This window comes from Diprion similis, chromosome 2 (genome assembly GCF_021155765.1).
Source record: "Diprion similis isolate iyDipSimi1 chromosome 2, iyDipSimi1.1, whole genome shotgun sequence".
NCBI lineage: Eukaryota > Metazoa > Arthropoda > Insecta > Hymenoptera > Diprionidae > Diprion > Diprion similis.
This window is the reverse complement of record NC_060106.1, coordinates 19,902,851-19,926,681: the sequence shown is the minus strand read 5'-3', so window position 1 is coordinate 19,926,681 and position 23,831 is coordinate 19,902,851. Positions and strand designations below refer to the sequence as shown.

Below are 23,831 nucleotides of genomic sequence, written 5' to 3'. Positions count from 1 at the left end.
TGAGTTCTGGGCAACTTTCTTTTCTTCAACTATAATAATTCTTTCTATTTACTAAAATAAATGCAACATAATTTATACTAAATCGTGACGAACCTATTTTTCCTTTTTTTTCACAATCGCGTCAGCCTACAGCAAAGATTTCAAATTGGATAATCAACCTCGTCTAAATTATTGTACGTATACCAATGATGATACAACGTAATCGTTCCTAAAACGTTTACTCGTCGAATTTCCTCGCCGATGTCAATTCGCATATAAACTATACAATGCAATACACATACAATAAAGTATTATTACACTTGTAATGTAATTTTCTCTAACATTTTTTTTTCTTGCTTCGTGACGAAGATTGACTATTACGATCTTGCTTGAAGTTATCCATCTATCTATCTATCTATCTATTTATACATTATAATATATTCGTTCTCTTGTTGCGAGCAGTTTGCAAATTGTTATATACCTCTGACCTTTAACATAACTACAAGGATGTCTGATAGATAACTTCAATTATACGTATTCTACATATAACATATCCACTTATAAACACGCTCAAGAATTATATAACACCTAGCTTCATATCAACAAACAATGATCAACATTTTAAAATACATCGAAACTTTACAAAACTATATTGCATACTTTGACTCCGGAGCTCTTTTTTTTTTTGCTTCTAAACTTTTATAGTGTACATGTTGCGGTTTCGTTTCTCTCCTCTGCCCTTCTCTTCCCATCTCTTCGTCTAGTTTCTTATCTCAGTTATTACCAAAGAGGGCAGCCTTTTCACGAAATTGTGCGCGTCTAGCAGCTCTTTCTTCTTCCTCGCGTTTACGGTCCTCTTGTTCCATCCGGATCTCATCTTCAAATTTGTTGGCTTTGCGTAGCTCGTCAATCTAGATTGAACAACGATCGATTATGCACCAGATATTCTCAGGTATAATTAGATAAAGTTTAATGATGCAAGAATCAACAAATTCAACGCAAGTTCAACGGAGAAGACTAGTTTGACCGGGAACAGAATAGTTCAACGATTTTTATCCAATGCACACCTTGGCTTCGAAGAAGTTTTTGGCACCGTTTACGCCCACCTCGTCAACGTCGACTTCCGTCAGTCTTGCGAGTTGTCCCAGCCCGGATCCCTGGTCCAGCTCACCGGCTCGAGCTTTCCGGTATATGAGGAGAAACTGAAAGTTTATAAATGTAAAAAACAATGATCAAACGACACTTATTCTTAAATGCAAAAGCCGAGTCATCCACTTTTTCAATTAATTAACAGAAAATTTATTACGGGGGTCACTCTTTTATTTTCCTATGACAAGATTTCTCTGAAATGTGGTTAATTTTTCAAATAACAATGCCGTTCAATACGATAGAAAATTCAAATAACACTCAAGCTCCAGGTCTTGGCAAAAAATGGGTCGACCGTAGTCTGGAAAATGTTTCTATGACTGTAATTTTGAGATCGCTTTTTCTATTCGTTTATTTCTCATCGCCAAACGTGGGTTCGGAATTAATATAGATTATGTGCAGATTTGCTGTTCGTGAATTAGTCACGAATAATGATACTGAATTTTTCATCACTTTGGTACGTTTCGGTGATTCACAGCTCATACAGCTGTGCTAAAAGGTAGTTTCGGGATGAATGCATTGATGATTAGTCAGCCTCAGGTAATATCGCTACGGAGAATTCACTGAGATTCATTCTTTCGACGAGACAGCCCTTTTTTTTTAAATGGCACTCGACGAGACTAACGATAAGTGATTAAAGACTGGGAATTTCGAATATGGTGTTTCCTCTTTCCTTTTCTGTTATTGTTTGTTCGTTTTCTTTGTCGGTGAGTAAATACACAGTGTCTTTCCTGCCCAGGTTGTTAATTACACTAATTTCGAGCCACTGGCGAATCTCCGGCACGGTTAGTTGATGCTCAGTGACTCGAAAGCTTCCGTGTATATTATTCATCACGTAGCAGTGTAACCGAGCAGAATTGGCGGAGAAAAATTTCTAGAAACTGCGCGTTACTGAACGCGTTGAATTCAATGTTACGTGAAGAAATTCTTCAATATGTTTTTATATTTACACAGTTGTTGCAAAGAATTTATATTAAATAGCTGTACCATGTATTAATTAACCACTCAAACACGCGCGATTTCTTACATCGACGATAAAAATAATCGAGTCATTCTACGAGTTAATGTTCAAGCTTTCTGAAAAAGTGATTGGTTAAATTAAAGTTATGAAATTACGGTTTTCTCCAAAATGACTGTTGAAATTGATCGTCGATCAGGATTTTAGTTTCAGCTGCGCCTCAAATTTCTTACCGAAAAGTACTGTAACTATTTACTTTTTTTTTTGTTTTTTTTACAGAAGAATCGTTAATTTAGCGAGGAAATTTGCAAAGTATCCAACAATAATATTTAGAGTGATTTTCTCGTACCTCGCGGAAAGAGATTCGGCTGTCACGATCCTCGTCTACCTCCTGAATCATTGCTTTCAGGCCAAGATGAGTTTGCGGAGCCCCGAGAACTTCCATCATCCGTTTGAGTTCAGCGAGATCAAGGAAACCGTCGCGGCCATCGTCAAATCTGGAAAGAAAAAATAATTAATTACTAGAAATTAGGGAAAAAAAAATTAACGACAAAAAAAAATACAAACGAGTTATCGAATCGACAAATACTTGTAGCAATAATTTTATTCCGATGATGAGAAAGGTTAGATTTTACACATACAGAGTGAATTCTTAACGATCGCATGGTCCGTTGTCTGCTAAAAGTTAATGCGCATGAGCTACAATCCGAATGCGGCTGTAGCCAGGTCGACCAACCTTCTTTAACCTCAAAAATGTTGACTGTTATCAGTGGCAGTAGTGCTCAATTTACAACTGCAAAAGTTGGAAGTCAAAGACGGTTGGTCACCCTGGCAAACAGCTGCTCTCGGATTGTAGCGCATGCGCATTAAATTACAGCAAACAACGAACCATACGGTCGTTAGAAATTCGCTCTATATATATATATATATATATTTATAAATGTGATTCGATTAATAATCATAGAACCACATTCGGATTAGAAAATAACACATCTCGAGTGAATACTGATAGAAAATTAAATAAACCTACAAGCCCTGGATTAGAAATTATCCATCGAAAAATCAATCGATGCAGAGATAATTTTTTTGCATATACCGATAAACTGGCAGCGGAGCAATAATATCCGATTAGAGGTTTTTTTTAGGTTGACCTGCTGACAATTACAGTGCACCGGAAACGAGAGAAGCGGTCTTCTAGAAATCGATTACCTTCAACGGCATGCAGTCTGCACTTTGCCGCAAAGTTGAAAGCTCGCTGAACGACGGCAGGATCTTTTCGTCCAGTGCAAGCTCGCGTTTTTGAGAATCGTTTATAAATAAAGCTCATCGATTTGCATCCTGGGTAACATTTACAAACTCTTCCTAAATAGAGCGGTATTTAACATTGTATTCTATGGATTTTATGATCGAATAAGATTCCACACAAGACATAATAAAAATCGATTGTTGCTTTTACTGCATTGTACAATAAATGTTTCGTTCTTCATAAATTTTTCAATTACAGATGTTCAGCTCCCGCAGCAGCAAAGTAAACAATCGCAAAGTGTTTTTCGATCAAAGCATCTTAATTGCGGAGGGAGACACTAGCGAGCTTCGGATATCAAAGTCGGGACTCACTTTGCCTTATAAGGCCCCGAGGCCCCGTTGTCAGGCCCTGAGGCACAGCGTTCGCGCATTTTCATTCAGTCGACTGCACTGACTAAAGTCAGAATAATAAGTTGCACCGTTATAAGTATAATGTAACACGCTCGTGCGATGTCGCTGCAAATTTATTATCCACCAGCAAATTACACGCTAAATCATTAAGCATTGCAATTTCAAGTACATTTGTCGTAAATAATTTTTTATTTTTTTTTTCGCACGATCGCGAATATCTTCCGACAAAAATAAAACTCCCATCATTATCGAGTCTATTAAATACGATAGTATTGTTAATCGTTAATATATGAAGATAATATACTCACGCAACGCAGTAATTCTTGATATGTTATTAAAAATTCTTACCTCGTAGGTATTGAAGACGAGATCAAAAAATAGAAATTTAATTTTCTCTGCAAAAATTTTCGCGCGAAGAACCATCGTAACGAAGAGAATAGTTAGAAATCGCAGAAATCACGACAATTGCATACATACTACGATAATAAAAATACGTGAGATCGATCGACCTTTACGTTCCCAGTTACATTATACCTGAGTAAACTTTCTCGATGAAAATTTCTAATTTCTCTTCATCTGCAGCAGGTACGTACCATGTGCAATTCTAGAATCTCAATTTCATCGTGAGGCATTTTCGTCGAAAGTTTCTTTTCTTTTTTTTTTTTTTTCTCTTTTCGGTACAAATTTCTTCTTTTTTTTTTTTATCTTTTCGTTCACATGAATGCGAAAAAAAGAAAATACACTGCTTGAAAAGAAAAATAGAAGTATAAAAAAAAAAAAAAAACTCCCGTTCGCGCGTATAAAAAAAAACTGAACATTGAAACTGCGCATCGTGGGTGTGAGGTCCTAACTGCACGTGGCACGTTGCGTAATAAAAATGACCACATGCACTCTGCATTGCGGTTCGTTCAGGTATATGTATACGATGTAGATATAGGTATATATGCATGTACATAGGCATGTTGATATACGTACACGTGGGTGGCGAACCCCGAGTGTTCCGATCGATCGAGCCAATATAAAGGGCAAAGTTGTCTCAAGCCTTTTGAGTTAGCGATGAATCAAGGCAACGAAGAATCAAGCAGACACGACTGGAGAGGTAAAAAAATGTCTCACAATAATGAGTAAATATACTGCAGATATAAAAATGCAAACTGCACACAGCACACATTAATTAAAAATAAAATTCAAAAGAGCTGAATTCTTAATTTTTCGCGATTCGGGTTTCAAGAATTCTCACCGTCTGACTCACCATTTGCTTACATTATGTATATAGATATATATCTTTAATAATATATGTATAGTAGCGTTAAATTTCTTGTGAGAATTCGCGAACCTTGACATTACGCGACGATATTTCAACTCCTCCGCATGCGATCCTCGCGCATATATTTCGTTCTCTCCCTCCCCCCCCCTTGCCACCCACCACTTTTCTTCTTTCTCATTTCATCTCTTTTTTTTTTTCTTTTTTTTTCTTTATCTAACTTCGTTTTATTCTTATTCCGTTGCAGATTCGGTCAGCAAAAGATTAAAAATATCTCTGCAGGATGTGCAGCCAAAGGAGCTCGTTCAGTGTCCACCTTTTGGTGGCAAAGAGTGACGGGTCAACGGGCGTAAAAATAATTTACGACATGCGTTATGGTTTTTCGCGTATTTTAGGTGTAACAAAAGTCGAAACCTCTTCACCAGGTATTATATTTACACCTACACCTTCTCAGATTCGTGTATACCTTTAATGTTCGAACTTGGGTTCGATATATCAGCGTTTACACGACATCTTGACTGTTTACTTTCACCGTCTAGACTAGACGGTCATTCACATTATATGTATATAGCTGGACCCAAGTTTTAGGTATTCATATACCGTATAGGCTCGATTTTTTTTTTCACTGAATCATGGGACATCTGACGAATTTTATGGACTATTTCAACTCGGCATAAAGAGGTGCAAGACATCTGACGACTGTTCAAAGTTCTCAGAATACGTATTATTTTACTGTATGTGGTACTTGATTTTGAACTAATCGCATTAGAATGGGTTTCAAATTATAATGGTTTTGGAGAAAAGAAAGAAATAAAAAAAAGAAGAAGTTTCTTTCTACTAAACTAGACTGTATGGGGATAATCAAACTCGAGGATATTATTGTAATAAATTGACATTTTCAATTTCGTCACTGGGACTCCAAGAAATCTAAAAAATGATAAGCTCGATTGTTCTGACGTTAATATTGGGTCACATTTTCAACAATCTAATACCATTATTTTAAAATTATTTTTCATAGACTGAACTAATGGTAATAAAATAAAATTCGAAATTGAACTTTTTATACTTTTCACATACGAAATCGGTCCATCAAAACTTGAGATATATTGTCAACCGTATCGAAAAAAGTAGTTTCGAGAAAAACGCGTTTAAAGATTCGTTCCGGCCGGACCGGTTTAGTTGGCGCGTCAGAAAAACAACTGTAACTCCGAAAATAATTTGTATTTCCAAAAATCCTCTTAGAGGCTTATTCTTAAATGTTTAAACTTTGAAAATATGGAGCCAAATAAAACGATTTTTTCAAATTTCTAGACCAAAATACCCCCTTAAGACACCTTCGTACCAAATTAGGTACATCAAAATACGTTCAGCCGTTTTGAGATTTTGAGCAGCAGAAGGCTAACGAATACCTTATAGTCTCCTCAAAATTAGGTCAATGCAAACAGCCTTCGATCGTGCCGAATGTTCGTTCGAGTTCGAATACCGAATGGGTTGTGGAATTGAGGTTATCAAACGGTTTCAAGTTGCGTAGACGATAAGAACGGAGAAACCGAAGTGCGCGGAGGTAGAGATTAAACATAAACCGTAAAACTCGAAAGTTTCGTTAAAAGTCTAACCGATAAGTAGATCGCGAATTGTTATTCCCGATTTTGAATTAATGAATTGCAGCGTAAGCTGTGCAAAATCGAAAGGAACTGTACGAGTATATAACAGGTATCGTTTAAAAAAAAAAAAAATAACACACTTACTTTCCTCACCCGTCGAATGTCTATAAAAACTAGTTTATACTTATACCTGAAGACTTATTATGGACCGTGAATATGAAAATTTTATAACTTCCTGCACACTTTCGCAGTATTTTTTTTTTTTTTTTTTGCCGAGCCTTAATTAGACGGCTTTATTAACATCTATTAAAATGATTTCAGGTTTGTCTAGCGAATTGTGAGGCTATATATACTTGTTCACATATTATTTATTAATTACCATTTCAGTCAATTACCTCTTCGAGTAGATGCGCAGGTATAATTACGTTCACGTTTCTCTTTCAGTTTTTCACCATTGACTCGAGTTGGGCAATTAATTAAAATGTTCACACATGTATGCTGAATACTCCAGCTTATGTGTGTAATTATTTATTTTGAAGTACTCGCATATTGCGATAATTATGACGCTAATTTTTACTTAATCTTGGTTTACAGTTTATTTTTTGTCGATAGCAGACGATATTTGACAAAATTTTGTAATTATGAATGGATCGCTGTTTTCATTCATTATTTGAATAAATATTTGTCCGGAAATTGCTTTACTGATATTCTGAAAATAGCTGTTTCAGCTGGAGTTGATTAGCGTTTAATTATCGCGGTGTTATACACACGAATATACCTAATTGTACTTAATAGGCACAATCGATACCAGCGTTGCTCCATGCTTGTCTCTTTAATAACTAAATTAACTGTACATCTGAAAACTACATTAAACAATGCATCTCCATGTATTGGAATTCGATAATTCGATAAACCTCCAGCTTAATTAAAAAAGTTCATGTGTGCATTGTATAAAACTCAAGAGTAGGTATTAATAAGAGCCTGTCGATAGCAATTCCAGACAAAAGATGGTTCAATCAACGGGTTGTACGTTGAAAAGAGGGTTGTAGGTACGTGAATTGAAATTCGATCTATTTCATTTTATTCTGCAACACAATCAGTTGCGCATATAAATATAAATTGCGATCTTCATCTGCAGAGCGATAAAATATTTATAAAAACTGAATTATCTTCTCGAAAATTACTATCGTACAAAAACCTAATTTCGTGACATTTTCTGCGCATTTTGGTGCGTAGCTTGCACCGTTCTGTACATATTTCCATCAATTCTCACAGCTTGATTGCAATCACGATTCAAATTGCCTGATTTCCTGGCAAACAATTTCACGAATGCATTCACTGCACGTGTGCATACAAGGCATAGTGCATATTGCGACTTTGTCATTGTGCCTAGTCAGCTGTGCAGGCTGCAATTTTTACCGTTCAAACCATGCGCCATTTTTTTATCGCAAGTATAACGAACTAAGAACGATAGATAGATTTTATTGCATCACTAATCGTAAGTGAAAAAGAATTATAAAATACAATCAAACGTTGATATGAAAATTTAAATGTCAAAATTAGAATAATTTGTGTCATATTTACTAACAGAAATTTAACAAATAATTCAAACATAAAGTAAACCTGCTGGGACATTATGTATAATTAAATTTTTTCAACAGTGCGATTAACTTGTTTTTCGATTCATGTTTTATAACAATTAACCGAAGCCTACGAATAATCGATTAATCGTACGGTCCTGCTATTCAACCTCTTTCTAACACGCCGTTCGTTCTTGTAGGTGGAAAATATGGCAGCAGTGTCAAAAGATCCGGGGGGGATGATATGCTGGAGCTTTATATTAATAGCTCGACGAAACGCTCCCATGCGCGGCGTTCGTTATAACGGCCCAGGAGGCATTGACTCGAACCAGAAATTTGGAATGACCGACAAACAGAGAGATTGTAATAACGTATAAGCATACGTAATACGTATATAGCCTCGTACGAATTGCGCGATTTGGAGTAATCGTACGGGAGACGATTATAATTCAAAACCAGAATTGTTTATCAGAAAGAAGGAACCCACATTCCATTGAATGGAAACAACTTTTCACTGCGCAAATGATGTTTTTTTTATTTTTTTTTTCCAAAGTTAATAAAACGGTATAATTCACACAGTTTTATAAGTCAGCATTATTTTTTCTTATTATTTATTTATTACCATCCGGATGATTGGAATCGGGTGATCGCTTTGCCCGCTGATATTTTGAGAATTGAACGGATTTCCCTCATTGCGTTATGTTGTGCAACAATGAAACTTGCCTTCTGTACGCTGAAACCGACGAGACAAGATCCTCCGTCTTGTTTTTATTTTCGGTTATCATCGTGAAAAAGAAACGCGAGAGAACGAAGATAAGAGTTGTACGTGGGTTGTATTCAACACCCCCTCCCTTCTGCAAAGGGGTCAGGAATTGCATCTACCATTCTTTCAGTAGATACTTTGCTCTGGTCAGTCGAAGGCACAACATGGCCTTCCAAAGTGCGGTGAAATCTTCATTAATGACTATTCTCATACTAACTACAAGTATTAACGATCATTCAACGAGCTTTGCACAGGCGAATAGCATCGCTAATCCAACAGTGAACATTCCTCAAGGAACCTTGCTCGGCACGGTTCGAAAGACCATCCACAACCGAACGGTTTCAGCTTTTTTGGGTATACCGTTCGCGCAACCGCCGGTTGGGGAACTCAGGTAAAGTATAGACTGATTATCTGTTTCTTGTTCAACCGAATGACGTTGGTTCTACAACTTGTTCACTGACAGGTTCCGGAACCCTGTACCAGCGAGTGGCTGGAGTGGGATTCGCAATGCCACTTCGGACGCGGAAATGTGCCCCCAGTTACTGGGGAATGAAGTTAAGGGGGATGAAGACTGCTTGTGGATCAACGCTTACACGCCGGAGGTAATTTAAACGTCTTGATCAGAGGCCGTTTCCTTGGGAATCGAATAAATGATTCTAGTTCATTGCATGATTTCATTCACTTTCACTCGTTCCTCAATGTGATCCTTGATTTTCAATGATTTGTTGGGGTTCTAGGGGTCTCTCAGCGATTTTCGATTGGATAGAATAGCATAGGAAATCACAAAAAGTCAATGGTAATAATCTCGAATGCTGAGACATCGATAGAAACCATTTGATGAAGTAGAAATCAATAGGAGGTTCACGAATTGAAGCCATTTGACGTTTAACGCAAAGCTCTCAACGATTGCCACGATCATGTGATTTCCAACGATTTAAGTTATCGCGATAGATTTTTCATTATTTCAAAAAATGGTCAAGTCATTCGAGTTCCATTCATTCGCAACTTGATTTTCAAAGTTCGTAATTAAAGTGCACCTTAATTTTGTCAAAAAAAAAAAACGTAGGTCCCGAAGAGTGATAAATCACCATTACTTCCGGTGATGGTTTACATCCACGGGGGAGCCTTCGTCGGCGGAAACGCAAGATCTGACAGGTACGGACCAGAGTATTTACTCGATGCGAACATAGTTCTCTTTCTACCGAGTCATCGAGTCGGTCCATTTGGATTTTTGAGCACCGGTGACAAAATCGCGTCCGGTAATTGGGGCCTCAAGGACCAGATCCTCGCACTTAAATGGGTCCAGAAAAACGCTAAATACTTTGGTGGCGATCCGGATCGAGTCACGCTGTTCGGAGCAAGTTCGGGCGGTGCCTGCGTCCATCTTTTAACCTTATCAGACCTCACCATTGGTATGATAAACATATGCATATAACATATGATAACATTGACTTGATCTCTCTGAATTGATCAATCTTATCGATCATCGTTTGTTTGTTTCAAGTAAGACGTACTGGTAACAATAACGAAATGTAATAGCTATTTATGTGGCATGCCTGTAAACCGCCTGTTTTTTTGGCAAGGATAAAGATTTCAGGACGAGCTGAAGGCGAGCCGGAAGCGAGTACTGAAATTATCCGAGGCAAAAAACAGTTTACGGACATGCCACATACAATATTTTTTACGGTATGGGCATTGAAAAGCAAAACGAAGAGTGAGGTTATGTCGCGATCTGTTCGACGAAGCTACTTTATAAGGCAGTTTGGGATGCGCACTTCGAACTGCGCATCAAAACTGCGGAATAAAGACTTTATTCCGCAACTTTGTTCTCTGCGGTATAAAGCGTCACTTTACGGAACGAAAACTGCCACAAAAAGTGAACTTTTCAATGCCCATACCGTAAAAAGTAAATTCATACTACGATCATGATGCATCGATCGATTATTTGTTCCATTATATGTACACATGTGTCCAACTATTCTAATACTCTTCATGCTTGTCGACACTTCCATATTGGCTGCAGTAACATGATGGGTGAATAAATCTTTTTCACCTACCAACAGGACTGTTTCACAAGTACATAACGCAGAGCGGATCGGCTCTCGGTATCTGGGCCCAATTACCAAAATCTGGTTACTCGAACCGGGCTTACGAACTCGGCGAGTACGTCGGCTGCTCAAACAAAACGTCGGAGGCTCTGGTCAAGTGTCTGAGAGGAATCGACTTTGCCAAAATTATAGCCACGGCACCGCGTTTCATTCGCTGGCATGTATGGCCGGTAATTGTTTGGGCCCCAACTGAAGAGCCGGATATCGAAGGCGCGGTATTTACCGATACTACGACTAATTTGTTTGCGGCAGGAAAAATCCGCGACCTACCTTGGATTTCCGGTGTTGTTAGAGACGAAGCGCTTCTGTATACCGTTAGTGAGTGTCTCAGAAATACTACGTATGCTTACTAATTAACTTGATAGTATTGTGCTTTTAGTCCCTTGTTTACTCATGGAAGACCTTCGGGCGTTTCAGTTAATTATAAGCGAGAAGGTTTTCTAATCTCACTGGATATTATCGAACAGTTCATGAAGCACTTTGTGATTGTATTATTGTAACGATGACTTTGACCTGATTAGGAAAATGTGAACTTCAGCCTTAAATCGTCAACAGACAAAGTTATGATAACATTTCAGATCAGGGCAGTTGCATATTCTTCTAAATTATGTTGGGCAGAAACGGAACAACGCATATCATTCAGATTGGATCTAATGTCAAGATAAGTGATGTTTCACTAAATTTAGGTTTATTAATTCCTCGATGACGCTGTGCGTGTGACTTCAAACTGTTAGATGCGAATTCAAAATACTTTCCGGAAAATTTTAAATCACTTTGTATATATTTTGATCTCACACTTCTTTTTTGAAATAACTTGAGGTCATGACGTGACTTCGATTTAGGCAACTTTTTAAGCGGCTTCAGTGAATTCCAGAGGGGTTCTAAAACCTTCGAAGGAGGTTCCATTACCTGATCCCAAGTCACTTATATGCTGATTCAAATCTCTTTTCCGTTCCATGATTTTGACATCTTATTTCGTTTACTTGTACAACATTTTTACGCTAAATACGAATGGTTGCAGAGTTTTTCGAAGACCAGGAACTCTTTCGCCGTTTTCTCGAGAAGTTTGACGCCGTTTTGCCGGAAGCTGCAACGTTGAATTATCAACCCGATAAAGGGGCTGCTTACATCGATGCCGTGAAGTCCTTCTATTTGAAAGGCGGTCTGAGTGGAAATGAAAGTTTGGTGAGATAATGTGAATTCCGATTGAAAAATCAGGTTTATAATATGAATTCTGAAGCAGAGATTTTTAATTTATGGATTTTCCCCCTCTTACAGATACTCCAAAACGTTACGGGCGCCTTGGGCGACCTTCTATTTCGATATCCAGCCTACAGCGCACTTCTTCAGCACCATGCTGTCGCGAAAAGTCCACAATATTTCTACAACCTGAAATACCGGGGCACTTTTAGCAACATCTATTTCTTCCAAGACAATCCAAAAAGCTTGGGTGTAGGACACGGCGATGATACGTTTTACATATATTTTCCGGAATTGCAATTTCCACCCGCCATTTACAACAGAACCGTCACCAAAAGAGATTTGGAAATAACGGACATCATGGTGCAGCTGTGGACGTCCTTTGCGATCGACGGGTAACACTTTTTGACAAACAAAAGAATATACTCCGAGCTGCTATTCTGACAACGGATAATGATTTTTCAGAACACCAACTTCCCCAGCTTTAAACGGGGCACCGTGGAAACCATTCTCCGCAGCAGAGGGTAACTATCTTCGTATAGGAGATGAATACGATACATCAATCGGAATGGAAAATTCGTTCTATCCAGAGCGAATGCAGTTTTGGTCCACTGTAACGGATCTCACACGAAAACTTTGGTCGAGACAAGTTTAATTGTCGGTATATAAGAAAGAATTTTCCAGAATATTTACTAGATAGATTAAGTACAAAAATTTCGCACGTGTCTGCAGTTAAATGTCTCGAACAATGTAGGCCAAGATCCAAGGATAAATTCGTACAATGTCATACAGATTAACTGACTGTTCAGAAGTTGAGTATATGTATATGTATATTGTAAGGTATATTCTATTATGGTCGAAGGATTTCAGATAGATAATTATAAGATCTATAAGGAATCATATTCTTGGAGCACACATGGCTTGAGTTTAGTATTAGAAACTTGATCACCATTCAAAGATAAGTGTATAATTAGTATGAAAAAATGTTTCTTTCATAACAGCTACGGGTTTCCATTGAATCACTGTCTCATCGTTCATCATATATTGAAAGTGGTTCGAATCAGTTACTTTCCTACTCATCTGTTGGTTGCATGAAATAAATTTCACCACCAGGACACTGAGTGTGTTAAATCATTTTATTTTCCAGCCGTAACCTTCTTCCTTGGTTGTTTGGTATGCGTTTAAGCTAACGTTTATACAGTTCAATAATCGATAACCTGACCGATGACCGAAATCAGTAGTCTGAATGGATTCGGATTAGTAATCAAGACAGTGCGTTAGAAATTTCCGATGAAGACACACATGCCTTAGCGCGTTTGATATTCAAGTGACGATTTTCGTAGCTATATATATTGTATATATACATTAGGGTGGCGCAAAAAAACCGACTATTTTTTTTTTTTTCTTGGAGTCTCGTGTGACAAAATGTTAGTTTTTGATGTTTTAAGAACCCACTCCAAAGGACAGCTCAAAAAAATAATTTTAAGAGGTCGCTCCAAATTTTTCGAAATGTCAAAAATCGTCAAAAAATTAAATTAAAAAAATTATATTTTCAGTATTTTGTTTGATTTTTAATTCATGTCGTGGTGTATTGTTATCGATTCTTTTTTACTGAATTAAAGAAAAAAAATTTATGAAATTTTAATATGAATATTAAAAGGTCGCTGGAAAAGATCTAAAGAAATGCACCAAAAAATTGAAAAAAAATTATGAGCGACCTTTCAAAATTCAAATTTTGAAGAGAAACTTTCGGAAACTTATTTTTTTTTGTGTCTATAAAATTATACCGTAACGAGAAAAATTAAAAAAAAAAAATCGAGTTTTGACGATTTCTGACGTTTTAAAAAATGTGGAGCGACCTCTTAAAATTTTTTTTTTGAACTATCCTTTGGAGTGGGCTCTTAAAACATCAAAAATTAACATTTTGTCACACGAGACTCAAAAAAAAAAAAAAAAAAAAAAAATAGTCGGTTTTTTTGGGCCACCCTAATATACATGTACAGGCAAGTACTGTAATGGACGCTAAAATGGAAATGAAGAGAGAGAATGAGAGAGCTTATCGCGTACCGTTAAATATTCAGGATACAAGATACACGAGTTCTTATAGAACTTTCGAAGACAATCCAGCCGTCAGATTAATATTATTAAATCAAGCCGCCGCAGCGACGTTGCACTTGATAAAGAAACGGAAAGTGGCGATCGCTGAAGGTTCAGGCTTCAGGCTCTGGGTCAGCGTTTTTTACAATCCTACTCCTCGCTGGGACGACGATGAAGGTGACAATGCTGGTCAACTCGATCTCCGATATCGCGCAGGTTGCTTCTGCAGTTTAAAGCCGTAGAAGAGGAGGACGATCATGATATTAATTCTGTAACCTGTGAGCTTTTACGTTTTTTCGTATAAATTATAAACTGAAAGAAATTACGAATTTTACGGTAACTGTACAGTTCTCGATTATATTTTCATACCTTACCGTAAGCAAAAAATTCTATAATTCTGGAAAGAAAATGAAAATTTCTTTTATAAAAATACAGCTGTGATCTGAAAATATTGAACGTATTTTCTTTTTTCTTTTGTCTATAGTCACTTGTGTTTTATATTTTCTTCTAACTATTTCGATAAGTAATTTTGTGCTATTGCAACAGTAAATTATTATTATTAAATCTTTATTGGACTGAAAACACGTTAACGATAAACATTTTACTAGAATCGTCTACTAACTTTAAGAAACGAAATTTTTTCCAGTCTATAGAAGAGATTCAAATCGCATTGTTGATAATCGCACTGATCTTGTCATTGAACAAGAATAATTTACATATCTGTAAGAAAAAAATTCTTTTTTCTTTCAATTTTTTGCCACAAATTTATGCTATATAACAATTGTATATTCAACTGTAGCCGAAGACAGTATATAGAAATAATTTCATTCCAGCGAGGCGTTTTCGCTGGTCTTCGACTTCAGAGAGTTTCGTCCAACTGATCGCCCGACCAATTCGCTACCGCTGCTGAAAATTTATGCTAAGAGATAAATCTATTGGCATATTCAACGAGCTGCTCGAACGTCTCGACCTTGACCCGAAACATGGCGTTTTTTTTTCTACTCGTATAGTCAAGTTCACATTCTTGAATGTTAATTTTGACCTTGAGTCACCTACTGTGACGGAGGCAATTTTTTTTTTTTTTTTTTTGCAATACTTTTTGTACTCTGCGTAGATAAAAGATGTAAGCATATTTGCAATTCAATTGAGTTTCAAATTGTTTGCAGAGTTGACTAATTATCGAAATATGACCGGTCAGAGCTGTTCTCGAATCTCATAATTCGGCAAACTAAGCAAATTCTTAACCCGATTAAATCGATTTTTCAAATTGAAGAAAACCAATTTTATCGCATCTCGAAGCTCCCGATATTATCGTGCTTCTGAAGCAAGACCAGAACTTCGTTTACGTGTAATTCGTTTAAAAAAAACAAGTTTCAAAGTGCTTGAAAATATAACAATAGGATACAAAAAAGCGACGAAACGTGCCTGGTAGTATAAAGATTGAAAAAGCATGTGCCTATAAAGCGGAGAGGTTGATTTACGTGCTTATTTTTAGGTGATCGTCAAAGTGTCAAGTTCTCTCAAGTGTACTGAATATTACAAAAGAGAAGCAGAATTTTGTCAAAAGCTGCGTGTAACGTTATACAGGCCATGTAACAACAACTCTACACCAGCTAAGTCAAGCCCGTTGCTGAATAACATGGAGTAACTGGTAGGTCTCACTAAAGAGCTTCATTCTTTTTTTTTCTCCTTAAAAACGTAACCGTACACTCAACTCGCGTACCAATCGAGATGAAAGGACAGATAAGAAAAAAAAGCCGGTCAAAATTTAAAAAAACAACGGGAAAGCACGAATAAAGAAAGAAAAAGAAAAATAATAAAATAAAAAAATAAAAATAAAACAGAAGAAAGAGGTAAAACAACTCAAAAGTATGAAAACTGGTAAACATATGTTTCTCGTTCGTAAAAATATGTCTTTACACGATATTTAGAAAAGATATATATATATATATATATCGTGAGCGTTCATGTTGAAAAAAAAGATGATAAAAAAATAAATAAAAAATGCAATCGTAAAAGGATATAGAAGTGAACGAAAGGCTGAGCATGTTCGTCACTTATTTGGGTAGACATAAAGCTCGTTTAATTGACCCGTATAAACGCAGACTAGCACCTCAATCAGTTTGACTATTACGACTAGGCGCCATCATATCGCGCTCGTTAATTGTTGAGATTGAAATTGAAATTTACAACGCGATCGTGGTTAAATACCGAGCTCCTAGAGCCGGTTGTAAAAAAAGAAAACTCGAGAATATGCAGTGAAGCAGAGTTTTTATATTTTTATAAAACAATATTGTAGCTTTATGCAAAAACAAAAAAAGTAGGAAAAAAAACAAATACATTGGCGTTCATTTTTGTCTAGGTGAAATTAATTCAACTTGATACCGATCGATTTTAATTGAGATAAAACGTGGTTAAAAAATTCACACTGACGCACGTTCGGCCAATTGTTTTTAACAAAAGCGCGACATGTATTGTGGAAGGTGCTTTAAAGCTGTATAAAATCGACATAGCAGCGAAATAACTTCCTGGTTGATATGTATGTACGTACGTCGTAGAATGGCGTTGAGAAAATTATCTTGCGCTAGTGTATAAAGTTATTTTAAGGACAAATTAACACTGCGGAAGATAAAGAAACCCCAGAGCATACACGCTGACCGCGGACAGAAAGATAAAATGCAAAACAGCGCTGTCCACGCTGCGATATAAGTGTGGATAGAAAAATTATTTACATTCGTTATACAGCGTGGTCACGAGTTTTTGGCAAAATATTCCATGATATTTCCAGGTTTTCCAGGACCTAAAACCTAGTTTTATTTGACGTTTTCCGACTTCTAGTAAGTTACTGAATATACTATATCCGGTTAAAATTAAATTCGAATTGAGGAAAAATATAAAGTAAAAAAAGTTAGTTTAAGGCAATTTGTTTTCTCGAGGAAAAAACGTAAACTTATTATCTGAAAAAATCTTTTCTAATTCCCATGATAGAAAAGTTACATTTTCAATCTTTTCCATGACCAAATTAAAAATTCCTTGACCAGATTTTCCAGATTTTCCAAGTGTGTGGCCACCCTGTTATACACACACGAGGAATCAGAAATGTACAATATTTAAGATATGAGGAAAAAGGAAGAAAAACTGTCCTATCAGAAAGTTGGCTGCCCATTATCGACAATTGACATTGACTTGACGAATTGTTAGATAGCACGTGACGGAGGGTCGGAGTTCAAAACAATCAAACGGAACATGACAAACGAACATGCAGAGTTACATGTTACAACAAATGAATAACGACAGGGGTGATTAATAATAATGATAAGAAAAATAAAAAATTGTTTTCAATCACAATGAACGACAAGGAAATGGTGGTTAGATTCAAAGGAAGGTCAGCGAGTTCGTGATCCAGTGGTAATAGACCCCCGGTATATTGCGTACAATAATGCAAGTAAATTAACATTATTATACTATACATATATAATAAACACGACTCATTGTGAATTTTTTATCCCCATGAATTTTTATCGGAAAAAAGAAAATCACGCCACGATTCATGACGAACGAGACACGTACGACTATTGCGAATTCTATTCCGCAAACAAACTGGAATAAGTCTAACGTTTTTCTATAATATTGAAGTTAGTAGTATCGTTATCGTCACGATTCATGCTGAGGAAAAACTGCTTACTTTGCGATTTTGTTATTCCCTGAAATTCAGTAAACGGTATACCAATAGCCAAAACACATTCATATTTCAAAATATTACGCTTAGTTCTTTAGGAATAATTGTAATATATATTAAGAATATAGTGATTTTCACGTTTCGTTACCATAACCTTATTAACTTGAACCTCGTGCTTTCTACAACATAGCAGGAAAGTTCTAGAATTCTATTCGGGAAAAACTGATAAAAAAAAAAAAAAAAAACATTTTCACAATTTGAAATGTTGTAATTTATACCCACGTGAAGAAAAATCAGGTATGTATAAGTAAAGCGGAATGAAAATAAGTGGGATACTCCAGCAGTGAGCATCTTTTCTCTGAGATCTCAAAGAAAGAGATAAAGAGAGAGAGAGAAGGAGAGACTGGATGGACTCCGGGCAGGATCTCGAGTCTCGCCAAGACGTTTTTTTCCCTTTTCAAAGCTCTTTCCTTTTTTCTTTCTCTTTCTCCTTCTCGTCGTCTGCCTTTATACACACTTTTTCTTTGCCGGTATTTTGAACCGGCTGGTGTAGGGCGTCTCTGGCGACGCCGCCGAGGTCTGACAATGCGGTGCAGCAAAGATTGGGGCCTTCACCAATGCTGCAGGTACGATTCAGGGCCGCACCATTAAACCATTTGCCTCCTCGGCCCCCCTGCTTCCGAAGAATATGAGAGTTTAAGCGAGCCCGAAAAAGAATTGGGAGAAAAATGGGGACCATGTCCATCCGACTTCGACGGCATTTCGATTATGGAATTATTGCCTCTGACTATTAGTTGCAGTGAGGAAAAAAGAGAAAACTATAAAATGATTATTAAACAATTTAAGTATACTCGTGCAATGGATTATAATCGACGAAATATTTTCAATAGTTTTTATCGAATTTTATCAACAAATCAACGTGTATTGAGAATTAATCTGAATTTTGTTCTGCTTTGTATACACGTATTATATCATATGTAAAAAATATGTTTATACGTTGCGTTGACCTTATTTTACATTCTTATAACACGGTTACGTTTACGATCACAGGCAGCTCCGTCGCACCTTTCGCTTTGTAAGAGATAAGCTGGAAACTTCATTGTAGAGATAAGATAGAGAGGATGGTGATTTTGCTATTTTTCACATCGTGCTGGTATTTAATGTACACAAATAAACTCCAGTTTACAGGATTGTAGAAATGAAACGTAATAACAGTCTGGAGAAATTTTCTTGAGCTAGGTAGACGAATTTTTCTTGATGCATAAAATTTCGGCAGAAATTTTAGGAACAAAAAGGTTTTTCTTCTTTTTTTTTTACGAATTATTTAGAATCGGCAAGAATTTAGAGTTAATTAACATCGTCGTTGACCCCGGCTTAACGTTGGGATAATTTTCAAAGCAGCAATCTGCACGCAATAAATTATCGAATTAAGCGATTCGTTATCTTTGAAACCTTTATAATCACACGTTTAGTGAAGGTGAAGAGGCTGGTATTGTTTAGACAAAGTTTATTTATGAGGATGAGGTTAGTAACGTTACTTTGACGATGCATGATTATAGGAAAAACCGTTACTTCGTACCTTTAATAAATTAATTAAGGAAGGATTTAGGAGAATTAACAAGGAAATTAAGTGAACCATGATAAATCTAAAATGATTTTATTTGGAAGGCCAATTTCTTGAAAGTCATTCTAAAATTGAGCGATAACGATTTTTTCCTGGTGTTTCGTTGCGTTAACGTGACTAACGTCAGCCTCGTGATTATTCGACATTTGTTAAAATTATACGAAAACATTCGATCAGTATGCGCTTCGATTTATCTGTTATGTATTATATTCTAAAACTGGTTTGAATAATGGAAGAGGCTTTTAAGCAGATAATATCTACACGGTTTGATTGTTTATCTGATCAAATGATTGGTTGAAATGGATACACGAGTGAATGGTAACAGAATTCCATTGAATGTAGCGTCAAATTTATTGCAAAATATTGTTCAGCAGGAATACAAGTACGAAGAACAAAAAAAATCTTGAGAAATTGAGGAGGATTGAACGTCGGTGTCGAGTGCAATGCGAATAAAAATAAAAATACTGCAATTTCAACTAATTACGTAAATTGGAAAATATGTTAATGATATAACGCGACAAGATAAGCAGCAAAGAAATTCGGACAGTCAAATATTAATCATTATCATCGTCAGGACGATGCGTCGAACTCTTTTTCCAAAATTTAAATAACTTCTTACGTCAAAACTGATTACAACTTCTGTTTCACGCTCTGTTTCGCCAACAAAAATGATACATTTATGCGAAATTGGGTCTCAATCAACCATTGAGCTGCAGGAAAGGTTCTTCGTTTTATTTATACAACGCAAAGTACAAGTTACAGGAAAAATTGATGAACAAACCACGTCGGACGAATATCGAAAAATAAAAACAAGCCGAGAATACGATATACGTGTAAGGTATAATCATCATGCGACTCTGTAAGATCATGTGAATAAACTTGAACCACGTAGATCGGATTTCTAGTTCCAGTTTCTTGTGTACATACATCACACGACCGCGGAAGATATTTTCAATGTCCTCAAGTTTCCGCAGTATCGGTTTTTCCGTTTTTCTCTTCGTTTTCGTCCTGGTGTTGGGTATCAGAAGCCTCTACAGTCCTACGTGACTCACGCAATTTAGTAGCTTGCTTTCGTTAGATAATTACAAAAAATAAATAACAAAAATACCTTAAGCTAATCGATTACTTACAGGAGTTTATACTCGATTCATAAACTGTCTTTTGGGATATTAATCAACTGTGCGATCAGGGTATCGCTGATTATACGATGCGATTACGCAAATTCGGAATACCGTACGAATCGACGTTTGCATTTCGTTACTGCATATTTGTTTGCACAAGATTGAAGGTGGATACTTTGGAGGAATCGAGATCCGAGGAAAACCGAGCACGTGCGAAATTGGATATGTACGTATCTTACAGAGTACATTGTGTGAGTGTTTTCTTATACAAATGTTTACTCAACCGGGCAAAACCTTCCGTGATATGTTACTTCTCCGCGAGATACGGGCGTGTCGTTTATTTTCTATTTGCCTTTTACATCCCGATACCTTGTACTCGGGTTACTGCTATACAGGCACAGGTATAACAGAGCATATAACATACAGACATTGTCTTCGATTCCTGCTCATTATCATCGGCCATACGGGTTCTCGTATACAAATTATTCTCACGTGTGGAATTGCACGAAAATTATATTAACAATTGATTTTTTAAATTCAATATCGTTGTCAGTATAATACGACCTTCGTTGACCTTAGAGATACCGAACTTTGGAGGTATCATTGAAAATATTAATTTTTGGTTTTAAATTGTTTAAGTTTTGAAATTCAAGGAGCACTTGGTACAGTTAAATACATTTTATAAATAGTGTTATAGTGTTCAAAACACATATTTTCAAAACGAGATTAATTTATGCGAACATAAACAATGCTGTATATACATTGAATTCGCAAGTTTTAGAAAACTTTTGTTAAATCCCGGGCAGGTGACGGCGATTTGATACGCGAAACACCTGAACGCGAATTGGAAGCGCTTGCGTAGTTCTTTTTGATTGGCTGGTGCCGCGTGACGTCAGCGTCAACAACTCCGCGATCGACGAGCGCGGGAAGAATTACGAATTCAAATAGTTGCTCGTTTAATGCGTCATCTAATACTGTGTGCAGTTACATCGTAACCGTAACTGTAGAACCGCAAATCGACTGATTAGCAAGGAATGACGTGGGAGAAATAATAACAATGATAACAATCGGCGGTTCGAGACACGACACATTCTGACTCACCTGTTGAAGGTCTGTTCGTACTGCTTGATTTCGCGCCTCGAGAATTCGTGGAATTCCGTGTATACGTTCACGTATTTGTACTCCTTCTTCACTTCTTTTCCCTCCTCAAGTTCCTCGTTGATCCTCTGTCTCCTGTTTAAAAGGTTACTCAATTCCGCGTCGGCCATTATTGATCTCGTATTATTGTCTTTTGTTTTTCTCCGTCGATATGTCAGGTGCGATAAATCCCTCTCTCAAATGTCAAGCCTTACTTTATTTCTTTCTTATTTTTAGTAATTTTTCGTCAAATAATGTCTTGACTTTATTCTCAACGCTGCAGCTCACTCGCTCTAATGAAAAATATCGACTATCCTCTTTACCGGTCTGTTCGAAACGCGAACTCGTCAGTGATTCAAAATCCGGAATAAAAAAAAGCTCGGCTTCACTGCGAACCAGGCGTACACACCACGCGATACCTCGGCGGTTGCGCGTGGACTAAAACAAACTTTGTTCCCGGAGGCAAGTCTCTATCTGTCGAGCCGACGCGACGGCTACCTTCGTTGTAACGCGGCGGGCGGTCTGCGCATGCGCAGACTCTAACGATCGCTTCAAAACGTTCGAATACGCTCGCCGAATTTTTTTTGAAACGATTTTACCGACGGCGCAGGACTTGCGCTTTATATATATATAACTTTTACTTACATGTATTTTAGAGCAGTCCAGAGGATGTACATACATACCCTTAGCAAATCGTCTGCTGCTCTCATCGCTGATTTCAAAGAAGAAGTCGATTGGTAAACGTCTTTTTCCTGTGATATAAGGTACAGGCTTTGAGGAGTATTCCTTTGTTACATATATATATATATATATATATATATATATATATATATAATTGCATCTTTACTTTTCATATTGACTAATCTCCATCGACGACAGCCGACTAACCGATATCTGGAATTCATGTAATGCGCAGCTACCAGATACACGGTATAAACAATTACTCAGTCGATGAAAAGCGCAAGCGTGCTGTGTTCATTAAAAAATATCATACAGTCACTTCCTCGACTTTTTAAGTTCTACTGCACAATATCCCGTCTATCACGATACGCATAAACACCGAGGCGAAATAGCCGCCTGCTGTAGGTCTTCTAAAAAACGATCGAATTAAACAAAAAATCCGTTTGGCAACCGTCGCACCTGTGATCACTGAACAATCTATTTCTTCAGTGAATAGCTGTGCAGTGTCATGGATATAGATTCTCGTTTAAATTCAGCTTCATGCCTCTGGTAGCTGTGCAGTAATTGACTATTTTCATTTTATACCATAACTAAAAAATATAGGTCTCGGTAACTAAAAAATCTAGTAGGTGTTACTATTGTCTTTTATTACGTTTATGTGTAGTATATTTTTCCGCAACTATTGCGATAATTTGATTTTGTTATAACAATAGTCAAGTAGCTGATACGAATGTTTATAAGTTATGATTAAATTGCAATATTTCAGAACAGTTATAACTCTCAACTCTGTTGCAGAACACAAACTAATTATATATATCTATAATGTTACTTGCCTCACTTGAATTTTGGTAGAAGATGCTTACGTGGAAAATTACAATAACAGCAAACATACTATGTCAAAATTCCGTAGTTGTCGAAAATTGGAAGAAAGAATTAAAAAAGGCTGTATGTGCAATTTAAAATAAAAAAAACAAGAAACCAATTTTCTGTAGAAAGTATCTTATGTATGTACCAAGGCTGATACTTTCTAAAAGATACTTTTTAAATTCTCCTGTTTAATTCAACTTCGTCTCACCCTACACGCGTAAACAAGACTCTGCGGACCTCATTCGTCCTTATTGGTCGGTGCCGTGTGACGTCACCGATGACTGTTCGCGAACAGCTGATGTCCGTGATCGATAACTCTGAATTCACTACTGTTTTTTGTTTGAATGGTAAATGTAATACGTAGGGA

The 23,831-nt window shown here is 36.8% G+C and overlaps 2 protein-coding genes across 2 annotated transcripts; one reads left to right on the top strand and one right to left on the bottom strand.

The window, feature by feature from the left end:
* Nucleotides 1–336: 336 nt before the first annotated feature.
* On the bottom strand, nt 337–22,323 carry LOC124416657 (EF-hand domain-containing protein D2 homolog). Its single transcript, XM_046897918.1, has 4 exons — nt 21,881–22,323; nt 2,433–2,580; nt 1,047–1,181; nt 337–890 (listed from the first exon to the last, which is right to left on the bottom strand). The coding sequence occupies exons 1-4, from the start codon at nt 22,045–22,047 to the stop codon at nt 753–755; spliced, it is 588 nt and encodes a 195-aa protein (XP_046753874.1). The 5' UTR covers nt 22,048–22,323; the 3' UTR covers nt 337–752.
* On the top strand, nt 9,115–13,380 carry LOC124416654 (juvenile hormone esterase-like). Its single transcript, XM_046897911.1, has 7 exons — nt 9,115–9,341; nt 9,414–9,552; nt 10,017–10,362; nt 11,014–11,376; nt 12,080–12,243; nt 12,337–12,653; nt 12,724–13,380. Exons 1-7 carry the CDS (start codon nt 9,115–9,117, stop codon nt 12,911–12,913), a joined length of 1,746 nt encoding a protein of 581 aa, XP_046753867.1. The 3' UTR covers nt 12,914–13,380.
* Nucleotides 22,324–23,831: the final 1,508 nt, after the last annotated feature.

What these genes read in the sequence shown, in the direction of transcription:
- LOC124416657 (XM_046897918.1), bottom strand. Translation starts at nt 22,047, where the DNA reads ATGGCCGACGCGGAATTGAGTAACCTTTTAAACAGGAGACAGAGGATC. An exon ending in TACGAACAGACCTTCAACAG is followed by an intron (nt 2,581 to 21,880) that starts GTGAGTCAGAAT and finishes TTTTCTTTCCAG; the next exon opens with ATTTGACGATGGCCGCGACG. An exon ending in GCCGAATCTCTTTCCGCGAG is followed by an intron (nt 1,182 to 2,432) that starts GTACGAGAAAAT and finishes ATAAACTTTCAG; the next exon opens with TTTCTCCTCATATACCGGAA.
- LOC124416654 (XM_046897911.1), top strand. Translation starts at nt 9,115, where the DNA reads ATGGCCTTCCAAAGTGCGGTGAAATCTTCATTAATGACTATTCTCATA. An exon ending in CCGCCGGTTGGGGAACTCAG is followed by an intron (nt 9,342 to 9,413) that starts GTAAAGTATAGA and finishes GTTCACTGACAG; the next exon opens with GTTCCGGAACCCTGTACCAG. An exon ending in TCAACGCTTACACGCCGGAG is followed by an intron (nt 9,553 to 10,016) that starts GTAATTTAAACG and finishes AAAAAAACGTAG; the next exon opens with GTCCCGAAGAGTGATAAATC.